General features: G+C 36.8%; 1 protein-coding gene across 4 annotated transcripts; it reads right to left on the minus strand.

Moving 5' to 3' along the window:
* Nucleotides 1-2,486: 2,486 nt before the first annotated feature.
* LOC107725823 (nuclear factor erythroid 2-related factor 2-like) lies at nt 2,487-18,414 on the minus strand. 4 transcript variants are annotated; one of them, XM_016535221.1, is made up of 5 exons: nt 18,238-18,414; nt 9,728-9,988; nt 6,909-7,004; nt 6,258-6,404; nt 2,487-4,444 (listed from the first exon to the last, which is right to left on the minus strand). In XM_016535221.1, the coding sequence occupies exons 1-5, from the start codon at nt 18,277-18,279 to the stop codon at nt 3,218-3,220; spliced, it is 1,773 nt and encodes a 590-aa protein (XP_016390707.1). In that variant the 5' UTR covers nt 18,280-18,414; the 3' UTR covers nt 2,487-3,217. The 4 variants fall into 4 exon arrangements, with proteins under 4 accessions (XP_016390707.1, XP_016390710.1, XP_016390709.1 ...); XM_016535224.1 differs by lacking the exons at nt 9,728-9,988; nt 18,238-18,414 and adding an exon at nt 9,467-9,670 and having other exon boundaries at nt 2,488-4,444; XM_016535223.1 differs by lacking the exons at nt 9,728-9,988; nt 18,238-18,414 and adding an exon at nt 9,462-9,670 and having other exon boundaries at nt 2,488-4,444.
* Nucleotides 18,415-25,700: the final 7,286 nt, after the last annotated feature.

A 25,700-nucleotide genomic window follows, 5' to 3' on the forward strand; every position in this document is an offset into this window, starting at 1 on the left:
TCTATCTATCGTTCTATCTATCGTTCTATCTATCGTTCTATCTATCGTTCTATCTATCGTTCTATCTATCGTTCTATCTATCGTTCTATCTATCGTTCTATCTATCGTTCTATCTATCGTTCTATCTATCTATCGTTCTATCGTTCTATCTACTACACTGTAAACAATAAGTGTAATTTTAACTGTAAAATTTTGTAAAAACGCTACTGAAAAAAACTGTTAATAGGTTAACAGTTAGTTCCCGTACTATATACAGGGAAAAACTGTAAAATATCTAACCAGACATTTCATGTAATTTTACAGTAAAATGCTGTTAATTTTACAGTTTTTAGAAGTAAAAATAACAAATCAATGTATAATTTACAGTCGAAAACTGTAAACTGATATTTCCAGAATTCCCTGCATGACACTCCACATTTGAAAGTATTTTGTTTAAATAATCATGTTTTTTTAATAGTTTTTGTTATTAGTTATGTATATTTGGGCTTTATGTTACATCTTCTGTTGTTTAATGAAAGTTTAATGCATTATTTAAGTATCATGTGTGTTACCATGATGGTGTTTTGTGTTTGCATGAATGACTCTGTGCACCTTCTATATATTAGTATATACTTCTGCTTGTGGCGAAGCTACTTGTGATGAGCTTTGATTCTTCATGTGGCTTTCTCTTTTACCACCTGCATTATTATGGTGGTTGTCAGTATGTTAAAGGTACAAAACAGATTTTAATAGCAGTGTGCATTGTTGAATTTACTGGTTTACATTCAAATTTTCTTGTTTGTAAATTACAGTTTTATACTGTAAAATTTACAGTTTTTGGCCGTAAATGTGTTTACAGTTTTTCTGTATTTTTTACAAAATTATTCTGGCAACCACAGCTGCCAAAATTATTTTGTAAAAACTACAGAATTTTTTTTACAGTGTGGCAGCACACAGTAGATTGTTGTTTCGTTTGATTTTGTGGTGGAATGTGACCCAGGCTTGTTTTCGTGAGATTCATTCACTAGTGTGCATGCGAGTACATATTTGCTGAATCTTCACTCACATCTCAGATAATAGATATACATTTTTTTTGTGTGATATCAATCACTTGACAGGAACTTTCATGAACCTGACAGGTCAGTATGCTCTTTACTATATATATATATATATATATATAATATAATTGATGGATTATGTTTTGTCATTCAGGGTAAATCCATGTATATTTACACAATATTTTATAGTCTTAAAACATCACTCATAATGTCAGAATGAATAAGTGTGAATGCATTGCAGGTGCAAATGTCGATTTTGTTTAATAAAACATTTGAAACCCCCGAGAATGTTTAATTTGCTGTGTTTGTGTTGTTTTTTTTATGTGAGCGCAGGGCCTTTTCTTCTCACGCAATGCTTATCTTACTCCAAAACCTGTCATGGGGACTTTGCTCCCTTGACACTGAATCAAGGTCACGGCCATTGGTAAATGTTTAAGATAATGTTGGCCTAGATAAGTCACATGTGTTCACTCTGACCACTTAAGACTGAAGAAATTAAACATTTAATGTACCCTAACATTTACCCTATCATTTACTGTAACGTCGCTCATTTATATAACCTTATGTGCTCTATGTTGCGTCTGGTGACAGGAGAGAATGCATGGCAGTTTAATGCTGTCATAAGACTGAAAATGTCAGCACAAAAGAAGCATTCAAGTGAGCCAATTTTTTATCATCATACATTAAGCTTTATATAGAGAAAAGGTCCTACATTGTGACGTGTAAATGCAGGTCTGTGAACAGGTTGGCGCTGTTGGTGCAGCGTGACTTGCTGACAATGGAGAGCTACTGTAGTGTGCAAAGGAGAGGGTTTGGTGTGTTCAAAGGTGGTGTGAGTGGGTGAAAGTGACTGGCAGTGCAAACAACTGCTCTTTACTGGTGTACTTGGTCCAGCGGGGCTTTAACGAAGGCATGTCTAACATTGGGCCGCAGCCAAACAATTCAGCACTGTTGCATAACACCAGGAGACTGGGGCTGTTCGCTTGTGGAAGATTCAGTTGAAACTTGTTAGCAGAGCAGGCTTGACAAAAAAGGCCTTTCATCCTCAAAGGCTTATGATTTGTTAAATCTCATTAATTGGGGTAGATTTTGTGAGTATATAGTGTTCTGCAGTGTTGGTGGATAGCCAAAATAGAAAATCTGTTTCTAAGAAAACTAACAATTTGAGCCCAAAACCTCACATAATGAACAACTCTCTCCTAATGATTATAATGTCATTGCGTACAATATACAGTGGCCTCGAAACGAATTTGGACTCTTAAACTATAAATTAATGTCACTGCATTAGATAAAATATCAGACCAAGTTGTATCTGCACATAAATGCAGTTTTTTCACTATTCGGCTTCACTTTTTGCTTGATGTCTTTTAATTTACTGATGTTTTGGTGATTTTAAGTGTCACAATACATTTCGTCTTCATGCAGTTAGCAAACCAACTCCCATTCAAGACTGCATTAGACTTCAGTGGTTTAAATATTTATTTATTATATAAAGCCATAAAGTCAAGAGGTAAAATAGCAATAGAATAGTAAATTAAGATATAAAAACTGACATAAGTGCAGACTTAGAATGATCACAATTTTTTTGCATACTAAAATGTGATCTCTTTTTATATACAGTACATCTGTTCCTATCTCGATAGCAAATAAAGTATACATGTATTTACAAACCATATAGGTGAAAGAATCTCAGAGAAAATATAAAGGAGTACAAAATCCAACGGCGGTGAAGAATATTAGGAGAGTAGAATACGCAAAACGTATATAATAGTTCTGCCATTTCAACAGTTGATGTAAAAGCAAAACGCGCTCCTGTTTAGTTGTTTCCTTTGCGTAAAACGTACACCGTGTTCTAACCAGTCACAAAATAACAAGTTTCAGGAGTCAGCGATGTTCTCGACACTACATGCGACTAAATTGTGCCAATTAGCAACATATTTGATGATGTTTAATGTGCAGCCAGATTTTGGACCAATGCGATTTCATTGTGGGCGGGGCTTCCCACCACAATGCTGCACCAACCAAGTGACTGACAAAATATTCTGTGGCTGGTTAGGACAAACACATTGATGTGGGAAGAGCCTTTGTCGCTTTATTGCAACATGCCTACTTAGGATATGTTGTTAGCAAGAGAAAAGCAGAACCAAAATAACAGGAAAGAGAGAGTAGAAGGAACAGTGCTAGTTGTTCTTAACGAGAGTCTTTTTAAGGCGAGGAACGAGGAAAACGGTGCCGTCCGAAGTGTGCTGAAGGGAGTATTCGTTGGGCGAGAAAGGCTTGCCGTGCTCGTCTCGAAGCATACCGAAGACCTCATGGTACAAGGTACTCAACTGCTGCTTCATCTCTCTCAGACTGGTGCTACGTTGGCTCTTCTCCTTCATCAAACGCTCCTTCTCCTCTTTCAGCGAGTCCAGCTCGTACTCCAGGCCCACAATGTTCTCCAGCTTCCGCTTGCGGCAGTTCTGCGCAGCAACCTTGTTCTTGCCCCGACGGCGGATGTCTCTGACGAGGGCCAGTTGAGCCTCGTTGAGCTGGTGTTTGGACATCATCTCGTTGAAGTCATCCACAGGCAGATTGATGATCTTGTCCACAGTAAATGGGATCTGCAAGGCTTTTGCTCTCTGTTCGTCACGGGAGAGCCGGGCCTCAAAGCGTTTCTTCTGCTTGTCTTTGGTAAAGGGAGGTTTGGAGTGGCCACTGGCCTCCGCAGGCTCTATCTTTGGGTTCTTCGCTTTCATCTGCTGTGCCTCTGCTGGAGGTTTCTCTGAGAGAGATGCCTGAGATGCTCCATCGGTAAGGTAAACCAGTGGGAATATCTCGGCATAATCTGACTCCATGTCTCCCGGGCTACCGTCCATCTCTTCGGAGTCAGAGTCACTGAAACCAAAGTATCCATCTCCGTTCAAGGACTTCCCCGGAGAGCTCGTGTGAGGGCTGGAATCCAGCGACAAGCCGGAATCTGAATCTGGGAATTCGGACATAGGCTCTGGTTTTCCTGAGCTGAAGGTTCCAGGTGAGAAGCTGTGCAGATCCATAGGGCTCACAGGAGGATCGCTGGGGATCTCCGCCAGTTGGCTGACCGTACTTCCTTCATCGGATGTGAGAGGACCGCTGTTCACTTTAACCTCCATCTCAGGATAAAACAGCTCATTCAATTCTTCAGGTCCAAACTCGGCCCCCACCTCCGGGACGTTCAGACTCATCTGGCTGAGGTTGGGCGACACCATAGTGTTAAAGGATCCATCATATGTGTTGATGTATTCGGGAGGACACACCTCTGTCTGGACGGACGAGAGATGGTCCATCCCGGGCAGATATTGGCTGTAGTTTGGGTCCTGTGCTTCTGTGGAAGGTTTCATGAATCCATCCATACCCAACGACTCCTGCATCTGCATGTTGAGGCACTGCTAAAAATACAAAAGAACAGCCGTGTGAACATTATAATGTGAAGTGAAGACACATATGCGTATGAGACAAACTGGGGTTACAATACGAGTCTACATTTAAGACTCTTTCACATTGTCTGGCAGATTGGCAAAGTTACAGTTGTTTGAACTTTGAGTGTTTCCACACTTGACCTGCTCAGTAATGTAGTAGCTTGACGCTTCACTCCATAGAATTCAATGCACTGGGGAATGTTGACGTGAGTCACATGACAGGGCCTTTAAACCTTTAAAACCTTTTTTTTTAGTTATGAACCAGCTTCCATGTATACTGAGGTCAAAAAGTGGTTAAATTCAAACATAAACAAATGAAGTATACATCCGAGTTGCCCGTCACACCACAGCATGAGCTCAGAGAGGGTCATTTGGTTGTTGCTCAGCAACAGGGTTGTTTTGCGACTTTCTAAACCACAGGTGGTATAAATCAGAGTACACAAAGAAGCACCTCACAGCCTCTCTCTCTAAAAACCAATTTAAAGTAGTTCACATCAAAACTGAAAATTCTTCATGTCATTCCAAACCCAAAAGAGTTTTGTTTGAAACACGAAAGAGGATGTTTTAATGAAACCTGAGAGATTTCGGTCACTCCGCTGAAAGTCCACACAACCAAAACTTTGATGCTTCAAAAAGTCCATAAGGACATCCTAAAAGTTGAGCACAGATGCAGTACTGGATGTGTTCTACTGTACATATGTGCGTTGATTAATGTTTATTTGTGAATAAATTAAATCTGTTCATTGGCGGCATGTCCCTGTTGAAAAAAACAGCATATGCTGGTTAGGTATGTTTTGAAGCATGGCTGCTGGTTTGAGCTGGTTTAAGCTGGTCCTGAGCAGGAGCTAGTTGCTTAGGACCAGCACATGACCAGCTAAGAACCAGCTCAAACCAGCAGCCATGCTTCAAAACATACCTAACCAGCATATACTGGATTTTTCAACAGGGGTCTCGTTAGACTTGGATTAAACCAATTCATATAGATTACTTTTACACTTTCTTTATGAACATTTTAGAAGTCTCAAAGTTACAGTGGAACGGACTTTCAATGGAGAGACAGAAATCTCAGTTTTCATTAAAAATATCTTTATTTGTGTTTCAAAGATGAGCAAGTTTTATGGGTTTGGAATGACATGAGGGACAGTAAACTGTGACAATTTTCATTTTGGAGTGAATTATACCAAAATAGGTGCCATGTTAAGGTGTTTATAAGGTGTTGAAAAGTGTTTGTAAAGCTGGTGGCATTTTATCTGGCCAGGGTCCATCATTTACACTAGCCAAGCACCAAATGCAAGTATAAATTGGCTTGGGTGTGCAAATAAACCTGTTCTGCTGGCTGAAATCTTTATTGGGAAACTGACTTGCTATTCAAAGACGTACCAACGATCTGCTTAAAAAAAAAACCCATTTGGACTTGTGCGTCTTCTAACAACTTTTACCTCTGTAAAAACTTGCCATCAGAAGTTTGTCTAGGATGACTGAATGACTGCAAAATATTTTTCAGCAGAGAAAATATTAGAAACATTTTTTATATTTGTAATATTAAATGTTTTTTAAATATGCGAGATAAAAAAAATTATATAATTTTTTATATAAAATAAAATATACAAAAATTTATATATATATATATAATATTTTTATTATTATATTACTTATCAAATATTTTATTTTAAAAATGTTGCCAGCAAGAAATATTTATGGCATTTCCAGGACTGGCAATAAGTTCATTTTGGACCCTGCTCTGATTATAGGGTGTTAATGAGGTCTGGTTGAGGGTTCATACCTGCAACTCTGGGAGTGAGAGCAACTCCATCCAGGCTTGATCCAGAGAGCCTGGCAGCAAAGGATTGTGGGTAAAGGCTGGGATGTCTGGGGGCATCATAAGATCTGTGGAAGGAGGAACGGATGCGTCCAGGCAAAGCGGTGCTGACTGCACAGAAAACAGAGAAGAGAGATAATTAGACTGAAGTGCAGTGACATGTATAGGTGTTATGTTGCCATGAGGTGTTACATGGGTGATAAATATCCTGTAATTACCTCAGCTGCCTCATCTAGTGGAAACGTCTCCGCCAGGAGCTGCATGCACTCATCTAATGACATGGCATCACCGTCCTGTTCTGCGAAAGCCCCATCCTGCACGTACACAGTCAAATACACCCTAATAAAACCCAGTGCATCTACACTCAGAGCAGGAAACATACATGTAAATGTAGATTCTATGACTGGACTGACTTGACTGAGTTAGTTATCGAAATGACCTTTAAGGGGGGCATCATTCTGTGGAAGGAGGAACGGATGCGTCCAGGCAAAGCGGTGCTGACTGCACAGAAAACAGAGAAGAGAGATAATTAGACTGAAGTGCAGTGACATGTATAGGTGTTATGTTGCCATGAGGTGTGAGGTGTTACATGGGTGATAAATATCCCGTAATTACCTCAGCTGCCTCATCTAGTGGAAACGTCTCCGCCAGGAGCTGCATGCACTCATCTAATGACATGGCATCACCGTCCTGTTCTGCGAAAGCCCCATCCTGCACGTACACAGTCAAATACACCCTAATAAAACCCAGTGCATCTACACTCAGAGCAGGAAACATACATGTAAATGTAGATTCTATGACTGGACTGACTTGACTGAGTTAGTTATCGAAATGACCTTTAAGGTAAAATTGTATGATTTCATGTACCGATTTGAAAGGGACTGGGATTTCTGTAGTTACTACTAAAGTGGAAGTGTTTGTGTAGATGGGTTGTGCTTCGGATTTTTAATTTCCGTAAATTTAATTAAGTGTGCTCTGGATGCTAAATTAAATTAATAGTTTTATCATTGCTAATTTAACTAATTTGATTTATTAATGGAATTGACATGAGTCTCAAACTATGCATAGACTTGCCAAAGTCTGCAAAACGTCATAGATTTGGAATGTGATCTCAAACATTTCTCATCATTCTCATTCTTCTAGGATCAAATGATCTGAGCTATGCCATCATTGCCATCATATAAAACTCAGCCTTGGCTGGAATCTATATATTTGAAACTGTAACACAATATTTGCTTTAAATTGGAACATAAAAGCGTTCATTTAGTGACTTGCTATTCAAAAACGTACCAAATATCTATTAATCTAATTTATAATAAAAAATGTTAAAAAAAACAAAAAAAACATTTGGACTTGTGCATCTTCTAACAACTTTTACCTCAATGGAAAATTTACAATCACAAGTTTAGGACGCCTAAAGTATTGTATTGTATTGTAGTGTAGTGTATTTTGTTTTATTTCATTTTTACCAGAGTTCCACCAGATGTACACAAATTAAATTAAATTCAATAAATTATAGTTTTCTTAATGGTATTTCAAATATATTTATTAATCAGGGCTCCAGACAAACTTTTTTTTTTCAATTTTTTTTTAACTGCCACAGAATAAACATGTTTTTTGTTTTAGTTTTTTTTACAATTTAACATTTCAGTCATACTGTCATGTGTTTATGTCTCATCTTTTCTTTATCAGCATTTTAATCCATCTTGTAGATGTCCTGGGAACTAAGGTTCACTTAAAGTGGGAACTAAACGTCTTTTCCAACTTCAGAACTATATACAGTCACAAAGAATTGTTTATTGCACAGAATCTGTGCCAATGTCACGGACCATTATTATTTCAGCATCATTTGGCCCTTGAGTGTAGTTTGGGCTCCTCCTCAATGCATCCTATAAATGTTGTCATATGCATGCACACATCCAGTTTTTTTTTTTCGTTAGTAGCATGCAATTATAATAGGTGTTGAATTTTATCTTTAGCTCCTTGCATTCTTTCTTATCATGTAGACAACAGGTTAAGTAAAAATATGAATAGTTATAGTTATTTTTCTAGCTGACTAATGATGGACGCCGAATGGTTATTCTGTGGTAAATGTATTTACGTGTAATCACTGAATGAGTGATTACATGAGACATTTCAGTAAGCTGTACTGTATCTTATAATATACCTTTTGATGTCCATTCATGTTTATTTCGTACTATAGTAGTAAAGAGAAAGATATGATGGGTTCACGTGCTCATGCCGCATTAAAGAGCGTCAAAACGGCATTTCTTGTTTTTAATTGCGTTATGAATTTGGCAAAATTTTAAAGCTGATACTTTGTTTATTAAAAGGTAACAGAGCGCAAGGCTTATTGCGATTATTATATGGCAAGTGCGCTACAAATAATATGAAGTTCACGCATTAACAGAACAGCATATAGACTAAATGATATTGTTAACATCCACACAGCTGACAGCTTTACCTGTTGTAGTTTGTTCAAGTTTTGCACGAAACAGACCCTGCTTTACTGCACTTTGACTTCGCACGTCTCCATCATTTTGGGTCTCTCTCGTGCTGCACAGCTGGAGCTGCTTCAGCAGAGATGAGGACTGTTTTTCCTCTAAAACTCTGATGCGCATCGTCTCGGTTTATTACGTCAACATAAACAAATGACGTGGTCGCAAAACAATCAGGAAAAAAGGCATTAAATGCAAGTTTTTTTAAGTCATAACATGTAAATTTATATAGTCGCCAGTGCCGACCTCAGCTAAAACTTCACTCGCAAATTAATATTTTTGGTCGCAAATGCAACCATTAATGGAATATTTATAATATTACTTATTTATAAAATTTGAGATGAGATTTCAGCCGTCTCAAACTATGCTCAGACTTGCCAAGAAAACCAAAGTCTGCGATCAAAAGTCATCCATTTTGATGTGATCTCAAACATTTCTCATGCTGATAGGATCCAAACAAAGATCTGAGCTATGCCATCATTTTGTAGCTATAAACTCTTGTGTCTCATATATTAATTTCTCTCAGGAGCTTTAAGAGAAACATCCGAGACGAACTCAGAGTTAGCAGAATAAAAGTAGGCAATTAGGTCCAAAGTTAAGGAAAAACTCGAGTGCGTTCACTTTGTGCAGGACGAAAATCACAGAGTACATCTGCGAAACACAAATTTACCTAACCTCCTCGGGGAAAACAAGCTCTTTGGTGTCCTATCAATGTCATACTAGGATGTATTTGCTTTCCACGTCGCAGAAATGCGCTTACGATAAAGCCTTACCACCTGAGTTCCAGTAATTATGCCATAGTGGCGGTTACCAAGCAACTAAGCAGCTGCACCCTGTAATATGAGGGGAGGGTGAGGCCTGTTGAGCTCCTCTCTCTGTGTGTGTGTGTGTGTGTGTGTACATGCACACCTCTCTTCCTGTGACTGCATGGCGTACCTGTGTGACTGCGGCATTTGTCGTGTTGGTGAGCGTCAGCGGGGCGCTTCGAGGCACAAACTCTCCGGTCTCCTCGTCCAGCTGGAGTTGGGCGAGTAAAGCTTTCTCCTGCTCCCGCAAACGCTGCTTCTGCTTCTCCTCTTCCTCCTCGCGCTGCCGACGCAACTCCACTTCCTTCTGTCTGTAGCTGAAATCAAACACTTCCCTCCCCGCACCCAGATCCACGTCCTGCCTCCACAGGATATCTATCAGATCCATATCCTAGAGAGAAACAGCAGATAGATGAAGATGAGAGGAGAGCTGGCCTCCTCCTGACCACACCACACCCCGCCTGTCTGGGAGGGATTATGAGCACGCCTCAGATAAGCACACGCACAAGACAGCGTGAATAATACATGCTGCTGCTCCTTTTTCGTTCCTTCTCTGGGAACCACAATTCACCCACCCACGCGGATACAAACGCATGCACACGCTGTTAGTGTTACTACAAATGTTAGTGGCAGATTTAAAGGTCAGTTCAGCTCAAAAAGCACGAAAAACGATTGCTGCAAACTTCATATTTCTGACCTTCAGCTTGCGCTGAGAGTGAAACATTCATAGGCTGCATGCGGGAAGTTGACATGTCCTGAAAATGTATCTAAAAATATTTTTAACAGCATTTTCTAAGAACTTTATCAATATAATGCATGCTCATGTTATTTGATAGATGACATGGGATATTTAGTCTTAGAAAAGTGAATTTGTCACACCACAGAACCATTTAAGAATTTATCAATTTGATCTATTTATCTATTATCTATTTTCTACTGAAGTGGAAGTTTGCTCTGAAAATGTAACGTTTTGTAGTCTGGATTAATGTAATGTAATTTAATATTTTTTACAAGTTTTATTAATGTTATTAGTTTTAATTAATTTTATGAATTCTAATTTTCTTTTAAGCAGCACTTATTTTACTGTTTATCTTGCTCAAGTCTCTTGCTCCCGAGAAAAAGACTCCAGTAATCTCACATGCGTTTTCTCTATAGTTTTAGAAGAGATGCTCATATTATTTGACAGGCTACATGAGATATTTATTCTTTGAAAAATGAATTTGTCCCGCTGCAGGACCATTCAAATGCAACTACTGACGGCAAAAGAATATCGATAGTTTTTTTTTTTTATTGAAGTGGAAGTGTGCACTGAACATTTATTGCTGTAAATGTATTATTATGTGCTCTGGTTGCATTAATTTAATTTACTATTTTTTAAAGCTTTTATTAATGTTATTAGTTATTATTTAATTGATTGATTTCATTAATTCTAATTTTCCTTTCTTTCCTTTTTTAATAAAATAAAAATATATTTTTTCCCCCATCCAAATCACTCACCCAACCTCCTGAGACGTTTTAGAAGAGATGCTCATATTATTTGACAGGCTACATGAGATATTTATTCTTTGAAAAATGAGTTTGTCACCCTGCAGGACCATTCAAAATGAACTAATGAAGGCAAAATGTGTTTAGAAATAAAACCTGGTGACCAGTTAGAGCACCTAAAATATACATTTTTTTCTAAACTCTTGTTGATTCAAACAGACATTGGTGTTCACGTTATATACGACATCAAATACCATTTATATTATGTTAAACTATTTATATCGCTCTGGTCTGGTTAGTGTCCTGCAGAGATCTGGAGGAGTGTACAGCGGCTCTGACCAATCAGCAGCCGAGAATGAAACGCCACCCGCCATGCTGTTTTAACTACAGAGATCAGGGTGTTTGTCAAATACAAGGACAGAGAACAATATATAGTTTGCGTCCTTGTCTCTGGCATGTTGACATGCCCTTGGTAGACCACCAGAAATAATAAGAAGCATATTTAGATGTGCACATCCAGCAAGATGCATTAGGCTGGCCTTTTTCTTTAAGGTTTCTATTATGTAACAAAGTATTTGCTACTCTTTTTTTTGTTTTTATTTACTGTACTTAGATACATTTTTCAAGTATCTGTGCCTGCCGGGGGGGGGCTTTTACTTTTACTTCACTATTTATTTTAATTTTTACTTTCATTCCAAAGCATAATATCATAGTTTTTACTCTACAATACTTCAAAATATATTGTTCTTTGTTTGATATTTTAGTATAATGGCAATTAATGTTTTATAGTTGTAGCCTACGGCAAGTTTTAGTAATACTATTTTTTTTTCTTATTTGCAGTTGAAAAAATACTCAATGTCTCATGCACTAATTTTCCTAAACGACTAGCAAGATAAAATAATAAAAATGCTTCATTGATACAAAGTTTTTTTAAACTTTTTAATCGGGATGTAACGATTAACCGCGAGCCGGTTGAAAATCGATTCAAATATGTGATACTTGAGGACATAAAAAAATCAACCACTTTTACTCAAGTAAAATGAACAAGCAGTACTTATGCTTTTACTGTAGTACTGTTTGATTGGTATTATTAAAATGTTTTGTTTCAATTGGTCAAAAGAGCCTTTTTTCAGCTAATGACTAACTAGTTCAGTGATGAGTCCACCGCTTCTGGTGCAATACTGAAATTTCCAGGCATGTAAAAAGAGGTTACGAAAGCACTGGTGTTTTTATTGTAAAAAAAAAAAAAATACCTAGAAGTCAATGCATTTCAGCATCTCGTGTTTTGAAACCGATACACTTTAATTAACGTGCCTAAAACACCTGGAAAACAACTCTAAACAAAGCAGAATTCTGATCCCGCTTTTATAACCAGCGTCTAATCACAACTGGATCCTCAGATATTCATGATAGATGATATATTTGGCCAGACAGATTAATAGCCCAACATTTGGCTGTTTTCAGATTCCTGCCATCAGCTGTAACGGCTCCAAAATCCTATGAAGGCTCAAATAAAATTGAGTGAAACAAATGTTACTCTATTTAGAAATGTGATATTTACTCGCACTCATGTTGTCACAAACCCATGAGACTTTTGTCTATCTTCAGTATACAAATAAGAATATATTGAATATTTGTTTAATGCTGACTTTAATATTGACCATTTTTGTCCATTCATTGAAAGCCCATGCATCCAAAACTAGCACAAAATAAAAAGTACAAAGGTCATCATAAAAAAAAAAAAAAGTAATCCATATGAATCAAGCAGTTTAAGTCTTCTAAAGAGACACGGTTGCTTTATATGCAGAACATATTTAAGTAAGTTAATGAAATATTAAATGAATTTTCCTCACATATATATATATATATACTGATCAGTGCACATACATAGAGCACATCAAATATGGTAAATGTAAGCTCAACCATACTTGCTTAAAGCGTAAGAACGTTGTGTTACACGCAAGAACAAACCTCATCTGACCATTTGTGATGTGCGTATCTATGTGTGCTGTTGTGTTTATATGTGAATAAAAGCCTAAATGAAAACTGCTCATCATATCTGCATAAAGTGTAAACGGCTTGATTCATATGGGTTACTTTTGCAATGTCTTTATGAACTTTTTGAAGTGTCACTTTTGGTCACATGGACATTCAATCTCTCCGGTTTCATTAAAAATATCTTTATTTGTGTTTCAAAGATGAGCAAAAGTCTCACGGGGATGACTAAATGATGACAGAATTTTCATTTTTTTGTCTTAACTATCCCTGTCAATTGTTAATTAGCCACCCAGCTCTATAAATATCATTCTCTGCTAATCGAGTGCTATACAATCTATGAGCTTGAATGTAAAATGTTGCTCTACGCTTGGTTCAAATGTTATACACCACCAAATGAGACATTTAAAAATGCTGGTAATTAAAAAAAAATTCCCAGACTGAGTGGCACAAATATTTCTGAAACCTTGGCCTCTCTTTTCTTGATTGATGGTTGCAGGAACTACAATCACAGTGTCTGAGATATGCAGTGCTTAGTCTTTAACCTCCTCTACCGTTTATTTACACCGCGAAAGCTTTGCACCATCCGTCTGCAGCGCTGCATTTATCTGTTTATGTGGTCATGTGACTCGAGATCTGTAGAAAATCAGCATACTATAGTTTCAGATCACAAGGCCCAGGGGACTAAACAGAGAAGAAGTGTGTTCTGACAACAGAGGAACTGCAGAGTTAAGAGGAAGCGATTCAGTTTCACAATTCGGAATCAGCCGTCAGCATTGACATCACAGCAATATCCAGCAGATGCTACAGTTTAACTAAATAAGGCTACATAAAGGACTGTTTCGGAATGTTCATTTTATTATTATTATTATTAGTCGATTGTTTTTTATTATTATTATTATTATTATTATCATTATATTAATAATTTTGCCCATGTATAAATTCTTAGTCAATTTAATTTATTTAAACGCATATAAATTACAAATTTATTAAAAATAAATATATATATATTTTATAACAATGTTATGACACAAATGTTTCTTTTTGACTAAAGGACTGTTTCTGAATTCTCAATTTATTATTATTATTATTATTATTATTATTAGTCAATTGTTTTCATGTTTAGTATTTATTTTTATTTATTTATTTATTTTTATTTGTATTATATTAGCACATAAATTCTTTGTCAATTTAATTTATTAAAATTGTTCATATTTATTTAAAAATACATATAAATTTCTTAACAAAAAGTTTTTTAACAATATGATACAAATACAAAAAAGACTGCCAATTTATTATTATTATTATTATTATTATTAGTGAATTGTTTTCATGTTTAGTATTTATTTTTATTTTTATTATATTAGCACATAAATTCTGTCAATTTAATTTATTTACATTTTCAATATTTATTTTAAAAAATTATAAATTATATATAATGAGCAATATATAAATATTTATAACAATATGATACATATACAAAAAGGACTGTCAATTTATTATTATTATTAGTAATAGTAAATTGTTTTCATGTTTAGTATTTCTTTTTATTTATTATTATTATTATTAGCACATAAATTCTCTCAATTTAATTTATTTACATTTTTAATATTTATTTAAAAAAATATACAAACTTATTAAAGTTTTATAACAATATGATACAAATACAAAAAGGACTGTCAATTTATTGAATGTAGTATTATTATTATTATTATTATTATTATTCAATTGTTTTTTATCTTTAGTATTTATTTTTTATTTATTCATTAATAATAATAATAATAATAATAATAATAATTTTGCCAGTGCAAAAATTCTTAGTCAATTTAATTTATATAAGCACATATAAATTACAAATTTATATACAAATGTTTTATAACAATATAATGATATGTTTCCACAAACGAGGTCTAGAGAATAACTGAGTGGATGAGATCCTGGCGTCACAGAGATATACACATAACAGACGGGGAGGAGCCACAGAGATGAAGAAACATCTAAACTACTGCTAATGGGCCCCTCTCACGAGAGGACGGACCGGACCCTCTCCTCCAGCATGAGCAGAAGTGCTCTCTTCCTCCCCGAAGCAGAATTAATGACCAACGTGTGTTTCCGATTGTTTAGTTTGGGTGTTTTGTGAGTGGAAATGTTTCTTTAAAGAGCTTTCAAAACATATTCGGTTGTTTACGAGTGCGTTACAAAAGCATATGTTGTCAATCCAATGATAAATAGTTCTTTAAAACAGATCTTTAAAGAAACAAATAGTCCAAAACTGAAAATATTGGGATATTATTATTATTATTTTCTGTTTTATTATTATCTTTCTTCTGTGAAACACTACACAAAGTGTTTGGCAGTTTGTTTGAGGTTTTGTTGTCCATACAAAGGGGCAGTGGATGGTGAATTTTAACTGCCAAACTCAAAAAAATGACAAAGAAGCACTATAATAGTCTCATAAAAGTAGTCCATATTAATTGTACACTAAATTTCAAGTCTTCTGAAGCCATATCATCCTTTTTTTCATGACAAACAGAGCAAAAAAAACTAAAACTATACAGACATTAAAAAAAAATGTATAAAAATGACAAGAACACAACAAAATGACTAACTAGAAAATATTAAAATGTTTCAAAATATAAACAAAAACTTTAATCATAAATTAACACTGAGCCCAAGATTTAGTGTTTCACGGTAAAAAAAATAAAGAAAATAATATTGGTCTGAATGACATGAGGGTGAAAATAATCACCATTTGCTGGTGAACTGTTCCTTTAAAGTGAAAGGAACAATATCTGGTAAATATGATAAGTTTTGTGATCGCGGTGAGTGTTTTTGATCTGATGATAATCTCATGCTGATGATAACTTTGACACTCATTATGTGGGGTTTTGTATAAAACATAAGTGAATGTGAGGCTAAGACTAAGAAGAGTATTGCACGTATGTTTGTGTATCCATAAGCCTATTGATGGGATTGCATTTAGAAGTGAAAACGTATATGCAAGACACGCCTAACTACATAATTAATGCTTAAAGTGTTGTTATCATGATCCAGGTTAATGGCAACGAGAAACCAGAGGCGGATATTAAAACGGCAAAGTTTCCTGATAAAGAAGCGATTATTTTTCGCACCCGTCTCACTTCCTGTTCCTCTAGACTGCGGGAATGTGGAATATACCGTTGGAGGAACAAGAGAACTCCTTGTTCTCTATTTTATTTCACTGCACGGTTCAGTAAGGTACGGCACGTAATCAGCGTCAAAACCGGTTCACCAAACCCTCACGTTATTCCACTCTCAATGAAATATTATTACGAGCATCGAACCACTTGCCTCTCATAGAACTGATTTAAATATAGTTCCCTTCAACATATTTAAATGTGTACTTTGGGCAACAGCACACACACTTAATCATTTTCATTAATAACACTGACACACTTGATTACATTATATATATACCGCTAAACAGATCATTAAGTAGCCTAAAGCACGCGGCACAATAATTAATTTGGTGTCACATCACTTTAAAGCAGTACTTGTATGTGCTTTATAAACTAAACTGTTTATCATCTAACAAAATTAACCTAGCATGAAAGCTGTTCGTTTAAAATACTGTATGTCAGATATCTGTTTCTCCGCTTAAAATGGGGATTTTGGCCTGTTCCACCTCAGTGGTCTTGACCTTCATTCAATGTCGTAATTCTGACATGATCTATGAATAATACGTGTACAATACAGTAAAAAGCATATCTTTTTTAATGTAATTTATGGGACATTAAGTTTATAAACAACAAGGCCCTACTTAGTGACAGCTTAATTTAGGTGTGTGTGTGTGTGTGTGTGTGCGCGCGCGTTTTTGTGACAAATGAGGACATCAATTTGTATAATGACAAGGGTATGACATAGGTATTACAAGGAGAAGGTGACTTTTCAGGACATTACCCCATGTCCCCACTTTTCACAAAAACAAACCTGTGTGTGTGTGTGCGGTGCGCTTATTTCTTTTTCTTTCTTTTTTTAAATTCAGATGGGTTTTTTTTTCGTATTTCAGGCATGCTAAAACGGCAAGAGATATAAAAACAAGCGAAAATAAAATAGCTTGTATAAAATTTAGTTTGACCTTCTGTGATTAACAATCAATATTTTCTGAAGGTCAAGTGCCTCCATCAATGACCTTTTTTTTCTAGGTTTTGTACCCTATTCAAGAGTCCCATCAATTAAAAATACCATAAAGCTTTGATTCATATATTTTCATGCATTCACTTCTAAATGTGAATGCTCTACTGATCTCGCCATGTAATATTTGTCAATAACTTGATATGAAAGTTTTTTATGTGTTTTACCGAAAACCCTATTTCTTTATTTCAGCTAGGTATAAAGAATCACATTCGATGTGATAGAGACTGATAACGTAAAGCTGAGGATCGCTTCTTTACGTCAGGATACAATGGTAAAGTAAACAGCCACATTCCAGACTGGAGCCGCCTGCTATTGTGCAAGTGAGTGCGCATGCGCAGAGAGCCGACGCGCAGCCTGCCGCGAGATCACACACACAAACACATCAAAGCGCATCGACGCGTCTCACGACAGAAGTTCACCGCGGGCCAGCTTCGCATCGCGCTACTAACCATTCAACCCTGCTATGATTTATATTTACATGTATTTTGATACTTCTTCCTTCCTTTCGTTCCTAGGACGGCCCGAGTTCAATGACTATGCAGAATTTGGGCTGAAAAGGAGAGTCGCGAGAAAACGGGACAGCGGAAACGCCTCCTTTAACACAGAATATACATTAAAAAAAGACGTTTCAACGATTTCGCCACTCCAACCATGTCATGAGTTATGAAACAAAACATCCTCGATGATTATCATCTTGAAACGTTAAAATCAGAAACACTCCAGGCAATTAAAAAGTCAGAGTGGAGTGTATTAGGAGGCAGTGATCTGGTGGCACATTTATGACACGAGCAATAAATACATCTGAATAACTTCACATATAATGTCCCACAATACCGGTTCAAATGGCAAAATGATGTAACATCATAGTACAATTAGAAAACCTCCGAATTCTCTTTCATTTTAGTATCGTTTTAATGCTATTAAAAATACTAGACATTATTATAACATTAGTGACGCAATTAATTATTATTAAATATTATTTACCTGTTGGCTTGGATGCATTTTAGGCATTTCAATGTCCATCATGCTGAGAGATAATCTCCCCTTTTTCGCCGTAACTCCTAATGTGATTTCTTTGTTTGTAATCCTTCACAGCGAAATAAAGTAAGGCTTAAAATAAGCAGGTCAGCTTGCCGTCGCGACTCGCCGCGCTTCAGAAGGAAATGCTGTCCGTGGAGTTATGAAAATTTACGGAAAGCCCCAGTCATTCGATGGCCCCGCCCACACTCACGCTGACCAATAGAAAGCGCCCGCTGAGCTGTTGCGGGACACGCCCCCTTTTGCTTTCACACTCTACATACATCCAAACTGAACTTTTTTTTAACGTTGCCACTTTATTTTAACAATAACTCTATTACTATTATACTCTATTATTATATAATATTTATTTCTAATAACTCTATTAGAAATCTATTATTTTTTATTTTTAATCTGAAAGCTGCACTCGGTTTGATGAATAGCACCTAGGCTATATTATTTCCTTTAACATAAATATTCTACATAAATATCCAAAGCTTATCTTAACAGATGAGTTTTTAAGAGTCCAAAAATATTTGTGCAATTTTTTAATAATACAAAACAGTTCGTCGCCTTTTGTGACAACTGATTCCTAGCAAATAGCCTACATAACAAAGGCTATGGTGTTGGTTTTGAGTTGCAGATTGCTGCACCTGCTTTGGACTCAAAACGATAGGCCAGTTTTTGTGTCAGGTGACTTTTCTTAGGCCTTAGTGGACCCGCACGATCAAACACGCTGTAAGAGCAGACATAAGCACACACCTGCTACTGTAACTCGCCTCAGCTGCATGTCTGTCTGTCAGATAGCGACCCCTGCTGTCCGGCCTCAGGCTTTTGACAGTTGCGCGTTTTTTGTTTTTTTTTCCCACAGTGTAATTAATCTTCAACCTTTTAAACCACAATTTAACCACTCTAACCAATTTCAGAGTTTATAATTACAAAACTTTAAACTAGACTAGCATTAAAATGTTGCTTGGGTTGGACAAATGGATTACTGTGTTGGCCTATGCGAATGATCTGTCTGGAATGATGCACTGAATGTTTAAAAGTTTGAAATGGTCATCTGACAAAAACTATAATTACTGTTGTCAAAAGATCAACCCACACCGTGACACTTAGCTAAATCATACTGTCAGCTGAGTGCAAAGTGTATTCTGTGTTGCCTATTACCTACAATAGGAGTTTCATCAGCGATGGCAGAGACTTTTAGAAACTCTCTTAAAGCACTCTTTCATTAGTTTATGTGATTTGTGAACTAACAACGTCCAACAGTGTGCATCAAATTAGAAATATATTTTTTGGAAGTCATGAACATTTCTACTGTGAAACAATGTTTGTGGGTTTTGTGTTTTATTGTGGTGCAAATTGTGATACAACTACATTTTAAACATTTTGGAAGTCACATAAATAATTTTCACTTTTTTTTTTTAATAATTTCACAAAATTACAGCTTGATTGGAAATGATGCACACAAACTAAAAATTGGCTACTCTATCCACAAATTATATTTACATCGATTTTTCTTTGTTTCCTTTATGTCATATAGTTAATCTAAAACTTTTTTTACGAGGTAAATTGTTAAAATTACAGTTGTAGTTAGTGTAAAAACTGATAGAAATGATTTTCACACAATAAATATAGAAATATTGTATATCTATTTCATTTTTCTCATAGTGTTAAACGTGCAACAAGTGATATTAAGTTCACTGAAACTCTAGATCTGGGAGAAGCGTAAAAAAATAACAGGCATTTGAAAAGTAGCCTAATAGAAATGCATGACGAAGGAATTGTTAAAAAAAAAACTTTCGGAGAGTTTTGAACTTGTGAACTTCATATAAAATGGTTGAAATCTATCTATCTATCTATCTATCTCTGTCTGTCTGTCTGTCTATCTATCTATCTATCTCTGTCTGTCTGTCTGTCTATCTATCTATCTATCTCTGTCTGTCTGTCTGTCTATCTATCTATCTGTCTATTTCTGTCTGTCTGTCTATCTATCTATCTATCTCTGTCTGTCTGTCTGTCTATCTATCTATCTATCTATCTCTCTCAGGTGCTCTCACACATATCTTATGAACCTCACTGTAACTAACAGCGCCGGTGATGCGTCTAGCCTGCCGCAAATTCTAGAAGAAGAAGAAGAAGAACTAACTAACAGACTAGTAACTGTAACTCAGAGCCTGAAAGCAGCAAACTGTAGTTTTCTCCCCTCGAAGCGCGTGCGTGATTGCGCGCGCACGATTGGCAGCTCCACGTCGACATTCTTCCAGCTGCTGCACGGACGCGCGCACGCGGCTTGAACGCGCTTCATCAACAGTTTGCACGAGCGTCATGTGTTCAACCAACGAGTCAATCCTCAGGGGCTTTTAACAGTCGACCACCGTGTTTAGACAGAGCGCTTCTTCTCCAAGGGCCTTTTAGTCTCGTGAGTTGCAGCAGGTATGTTCTTTTCCATTTTTCCCTCTCCTTTCCCTCTGGAAGTGTGCTCTGCACTCACAGACTGTGCGTATGCTTAGAAAACACTGTCAGGCCAGATATATTCAACCGCTCAAGCCTTAAAGTAACTTTGGCAGGAATGGAAGTTTAACTACGGAAAGTAAACTAAGATGGTTACTTAAATGTCTGCGTGGAGTTACGTGCAAATGCATGACATTCCCAGTTTCCCCTTTCTTCAGAGTGTGACTTCTCTTTTAGTTAATTGTGAAATTCGACAAGTGTGTTAAGTTGAGATGTATCACAGGATGACAAACTGCTGTGATGGTCTTGATACAGTAACGCACTTCCAAATTTGGACCCTTTTCGACACGTCAGCTGTTCCACGTATCTGCTGCCCCAATTACAGCTATGCAAACAGACGGAGTGTGATAGTAAAGTCAATATATAAATCTGTGTGTTTTTTTTTCATTGTGTCAATTTACCTTTCTGTTATTATCATTTTTGTTGCATGCACTTAATTTGCATGGAAACTTGTGCAAGTAGGCATCTGTTTCTGCATATGTAGGCCGCCATAATGTGTTCATCATGGAGGCTGGTGAGGTGATTATATGCATGTGTGAATGAGAATGAGTCCAAGTTTCCAACTCTATTCATCTTATCCATCATTTGAATTCTTCTAATAGCCATTATGGAGCTACAAGAGTTCTGGCCTGCCTCCTTTTCACTTCCAGCTCCGAAATACTTTGATCAGTCTCGCCTGTTAATCATCTTTCATCCTGAGAATTATTATAACTATTCTATACTCCCTAAAACAATCCCACCTATTTTAACTTAACTTAATTTCATTTGCAATAATCAAATTGGCTGTACAAGTCAACTCAATTTTTTCCCCCTTTTTTTTCATAATATTTCTTTCATAGGATCCTCAATCTATTACTATTACTCTCTCTCTCTCTATCTATCTATCTATCTATCTAGATTGAATCTCGTATATCAGGTAATGCACTGATGGTTACCCGCATTTTGAAGAATGCGGGTAACCAAACAGTTGACGGTAGCCATTGACTTCCACAGTATTTTTTCCATACTATGAAGGTCAATGGCTACCGTCAACTGTTTGGTTACCCGCATTCTTCAAAATGCGGGTAACCATCAGTGCATTACCTGATATACGAGATTCAATCTAGATAGATAGATAGATAGATAGAGAGAGAGAGAGAAAGGTATAAATAAAGAGATTTCTGAGGAGAGTTGGTACTGTGATTGAGGGAAATGTAAGGTATCTGCTTCTTTTAGAGGGTCGTGCAGAAAAGTTTCACCGAGAAGAAGGAAAATTAGCAAGCAGCGCTGTGGCTTTCCAAGTAAAGTTCTGTGATACACTCCGACTCTAATTGTTTGCAGTCAGTGCATTACAGAACTTTGTTTTGGGAGTTTAAAGCTCAGGCCTGGAGGAAACAATCATCTGGATGAAGCTAAAACAGCAGTAAACTCCACATCATGTGTCCCTCAACAACATGCACAAATAAATCACATCATCATCATCTCCTGTCTTTACCTGATCATTCCTTTACCTGCAAACAAGCATCAGAAACTGGAGCGAACATCCTTGGAGTTTGGGGATCACAGATACACTGATGTATTTATGTGTTGTTTATATGGTCTCTTTTCAGAATGTGTTCTCCAAACACTCAATTAGCATAGCAGAGGCTATACCACAATTGCTAAATGTATAAAAATAACCGTTGCACAGTAACACACCACTTTCCAATTACCGTAACCTCAGTGAACACAAAAATGAGGCATTTTCTATTGTTGTAAAAATAATGTATATCATATTTACAAGAGGAAAGCACTTTAAATGGAGAGAGGTTTGTGATGGCAGCATCAGACCCACAGGAGGCAGACGAGCACATGTCTGGGTTACTCTTAAGGTCACGTGACTCAGAAGGACACAGGTAAAGGCACAAGTGGGTTAACGGGTCTGACATGCGTCATCCATACTACGTTTTTTTGTTTTTCTAGAAGGACAGAGAAAACATTTTATTGGCCTTGATAGAACCGATTTTCAGTCATAAAATACAGTGTTTCATGCACTGTAAAAAATGACCGTGAATTTAACGGTAAAAGACTGTAAAAATGCTACAGTAAAAACCTGTTAAATGGTTAACGGTAAATTCCCCTACTATATACGGTGAAAAACTTTTTTGGAAGTGGAAAAAGACCGTATAATTTACAGTGAATAACCCAGCTGCCGGTTTTTTACCGTAAATTTTACGGAATTTTTTTAACAGTGTGTGTGTCTGAAACACTGCATTCTGAAATAGTATGCGACATGCAAAGTATGCATCTGGGAAATAAAAGTGAGAGGTTTTTGTTGCAGTGCATTTAAAGTACATCTGTGACTGATTCGTCAAGCACATAAAGATTGAAACTGCACAGATCCCATTTAACCCATGAGGGTGCTTAACATAAGTTCAGAGTAATCATTTACAAACACACTGACGGACTGCTGACGGTAAAACAGTGGCGCAATTCCCGGGGCGTCGGGGACATGTCCCCTCCACTTTTTGGACATGTCCCACTCCACATGTCCCCCCTTCAGTTTAATGTTTTATTTTTGACTTGCATGTTTTTTTAAGTCTTGCCAATCTAAGCATTAAAACGATTTTACACTGTTCAAGTGCAAGAATTCTCGAAAGAGTCATAAATTCGGTATTCCAGCGCTGTTTTCTACACAGAGAGCCGCGTCTCATCATACAGCGCGTCATATCAGAACTGAGTTATTGCAGCGTCTTATTGCACCTCAACGGACAAATACACACAAAATTAAGTCCAGTTTAGGGCTGCACGATAAATCGCATGCGATATTTAACGCGCAGCCCTAGTCCAGTTAAAAATTAAGTTACGAGTATCCTCGTAAGCGCAGTCTTAACTGAGTTAAAATAAAAAGTTTTAAATGAACGTAATCTTTTGGGAGAAAATCGGATGCGTGTCAGATCCCTGCATTTGGTCTGATAGCGACAGCAGTTTTTAATATATAGGCTATGTTGCTATCAATTAATGTTAATTAAGAACAAAAGAAAAATCACAGATCTGCTCTTGACTGGATAACCTCTTCATCTTTAATAAGGATTAATCCATAAATATTTGGAAAAACGGTAAATACCGCTCAGCATTAAGCAAAATCACACTCAGGCGCAACATGTTTTGAGTGCTGAGAGAAATTATATGAAAGCTATATAAATGAATTTTCTGAATTCATAAGGGGGAACCCACTGTCTTCAGAAAAGTTTTGCTGGCATTTGCTTTTCATCTTCCCTCTGTGTAATGCCTAATAAAGCGATGTTTATAAGCTCAGTGCTGCTTTGTTTACAGTGGCTACTGTAGAAACATAATATTTCTGCTGTTCCATCAGCGCCACCTGCTGTCAGACAGTGGAGTTACATTTTCATTCAGTTTGTCTGCCATTTGTGTGAGGAGCGTCTTGCTGCAGCCTGCAGTGGACATCCAACCCCCGCCCACATCCAAACTTAAAGTCACAAGCCACGCCCGTCTCCAAATACTACAAATACATGCTTATTATTTTGAAACAGGAAGAAGCATCCATAAGAAGATAAGTCGAATTGTTTGCCAACCGCTAAAAAGAAGAAGTTTGCCTGTTGGTACACTCAAAAAATGCTGGGTTAAATATAACCCAGCGCTGGGTTAAAAAGGGACAAACCCAGCTATTGGGGAGTTTTGACCCAGCTATTAGGTTGTTTGGGTTGGTTTGTCCCTTTTTAACCCAGTGCTGGGTTATATTTAACCCAGCATTTTTTAGAGTGTAAGTAAAAAAATCTTTGGTCTTTACGAAGACTTAAAACGTTGACAACTTCAAGGAATGTGTGCGTCGTTTGTGTGCATATGCATAAACAACAGTTCAGCATGCTTAGTATGTGTTTTGAACTTCACACAGGCACGTTATTACTTAGCTAGCAACATATAAATGTATGTATGCATGTGTGTGTTTTAGTGTTATCCAGCAAGACATAGTGAAATGATGTGGTTGCTCAACCAAGATACTGTGCAAGGGTTCTGTGATCAGTGTATATCATTAAAAATATCGTGTGTGGGGGGCAGGTAAGTGCATATGTGTGAGAGGGATGAAGTGTGTATAAGTCGGTGAGAGAGTTATGTATTATCTAATAAAAAAGTTATTAAAAAAATCGCACATTCAGTCAGCATTAATTTTATGTAGTAAGAATCAGTACACTATATATTTATTAGTGCACTGATTCTTACGACATAAAATGAATGCTGACTGAATGTGCAATTTTTTTTGTAACACTCATCTCACCGACTCATACACACACTTCATCCCTTTCACACATATGTATTTCCCTGCTCCCCACACACAAAACACTCTCACACACACATGATATTTTGAATGATATACACTGATCACAGAACCCTTCACAGTGACTTGGTTGAGCAACCACATCATTTCACGAAGTCTTGCTGGATAACTCTGCGTATGTGACAAATTATCTTTGTATCATTCTATATTAATGGAAAGATCACATAATGATTGTCAATGTTTGTTTGTCATGTTTTACAGCATTCTACGCGTTTTCGGTCCTAGCCTGATGCAGAGCAGTTCTGCCGGGATGAGGGGTCCTGCTGCAGTTTCACCAGTAAAGAAAATTACTCGTTACAATTCACTTGGAGGACCCATCCCATTGAATCCGTCCTCATACACACACTTCATCCCTTTCACACATATGTATTTCCCTGCTCCCCACACACAAAACACTCTCACACACACATGATATTTTGAATGATATACACTGATCACAGAACCCTTCACAGTGACTTGGTTGAGCAACCACATCATTTCACGAAGTCTTGCTGGATAACTCTGCGTATGTGACAAATTATCTTTGTATCATTCTATATTAATGGAAAGATCACATAATGATTGTCAATGTTTGTTTGTCATGTTTTACAGCATTCTA

The sequence above is a fragment of the Sinocyclocheilus rhinocerous genome, unplaced genomic scaffold (genome assembly GCF_001515625.1).
Source record: "Sinocyclocheilus rhinocerous isolate Xijiao unplaced genomic scaffold, SAMN03320098_v1.1 scaffold1568, whole genome shotgun sequence".
Lineage (NCBI taxonomy): Eukaryota > Metazoa > Chordata > Actinopteri > Cypriniformes > Cyprinidae > Sinocyclocheilus > Sinocyclocheilus rhinocerous.

What these genes read in the sequence shown, in the direction of transcription:
- LOC107725823 (XM_016535221.1), bottom strand. Translation starts at nt 18,279, where the DNA reads ATGATGGACATTGAAATGCCTAAAATGCATCCAAGCCAACAG. An exon ending in CAAATGCCGCAGTCACACAG is followed by an intron (nt 7,005 to 9,727) that starts GTACGCCATGCA and finishes GTGTACGTGCAG; the next exon opens with GATGGGGCTTTCGCAGAACA. An exon ending in CACTAGATGAGGCAGCTGAG is followed by an intron (nt 6,405 to 6,908) that starts GTAATTACGGGA and finishes TTTTCTGTGCAG; the next exon opens with TCAGCACCGCTTTGCCTGGA.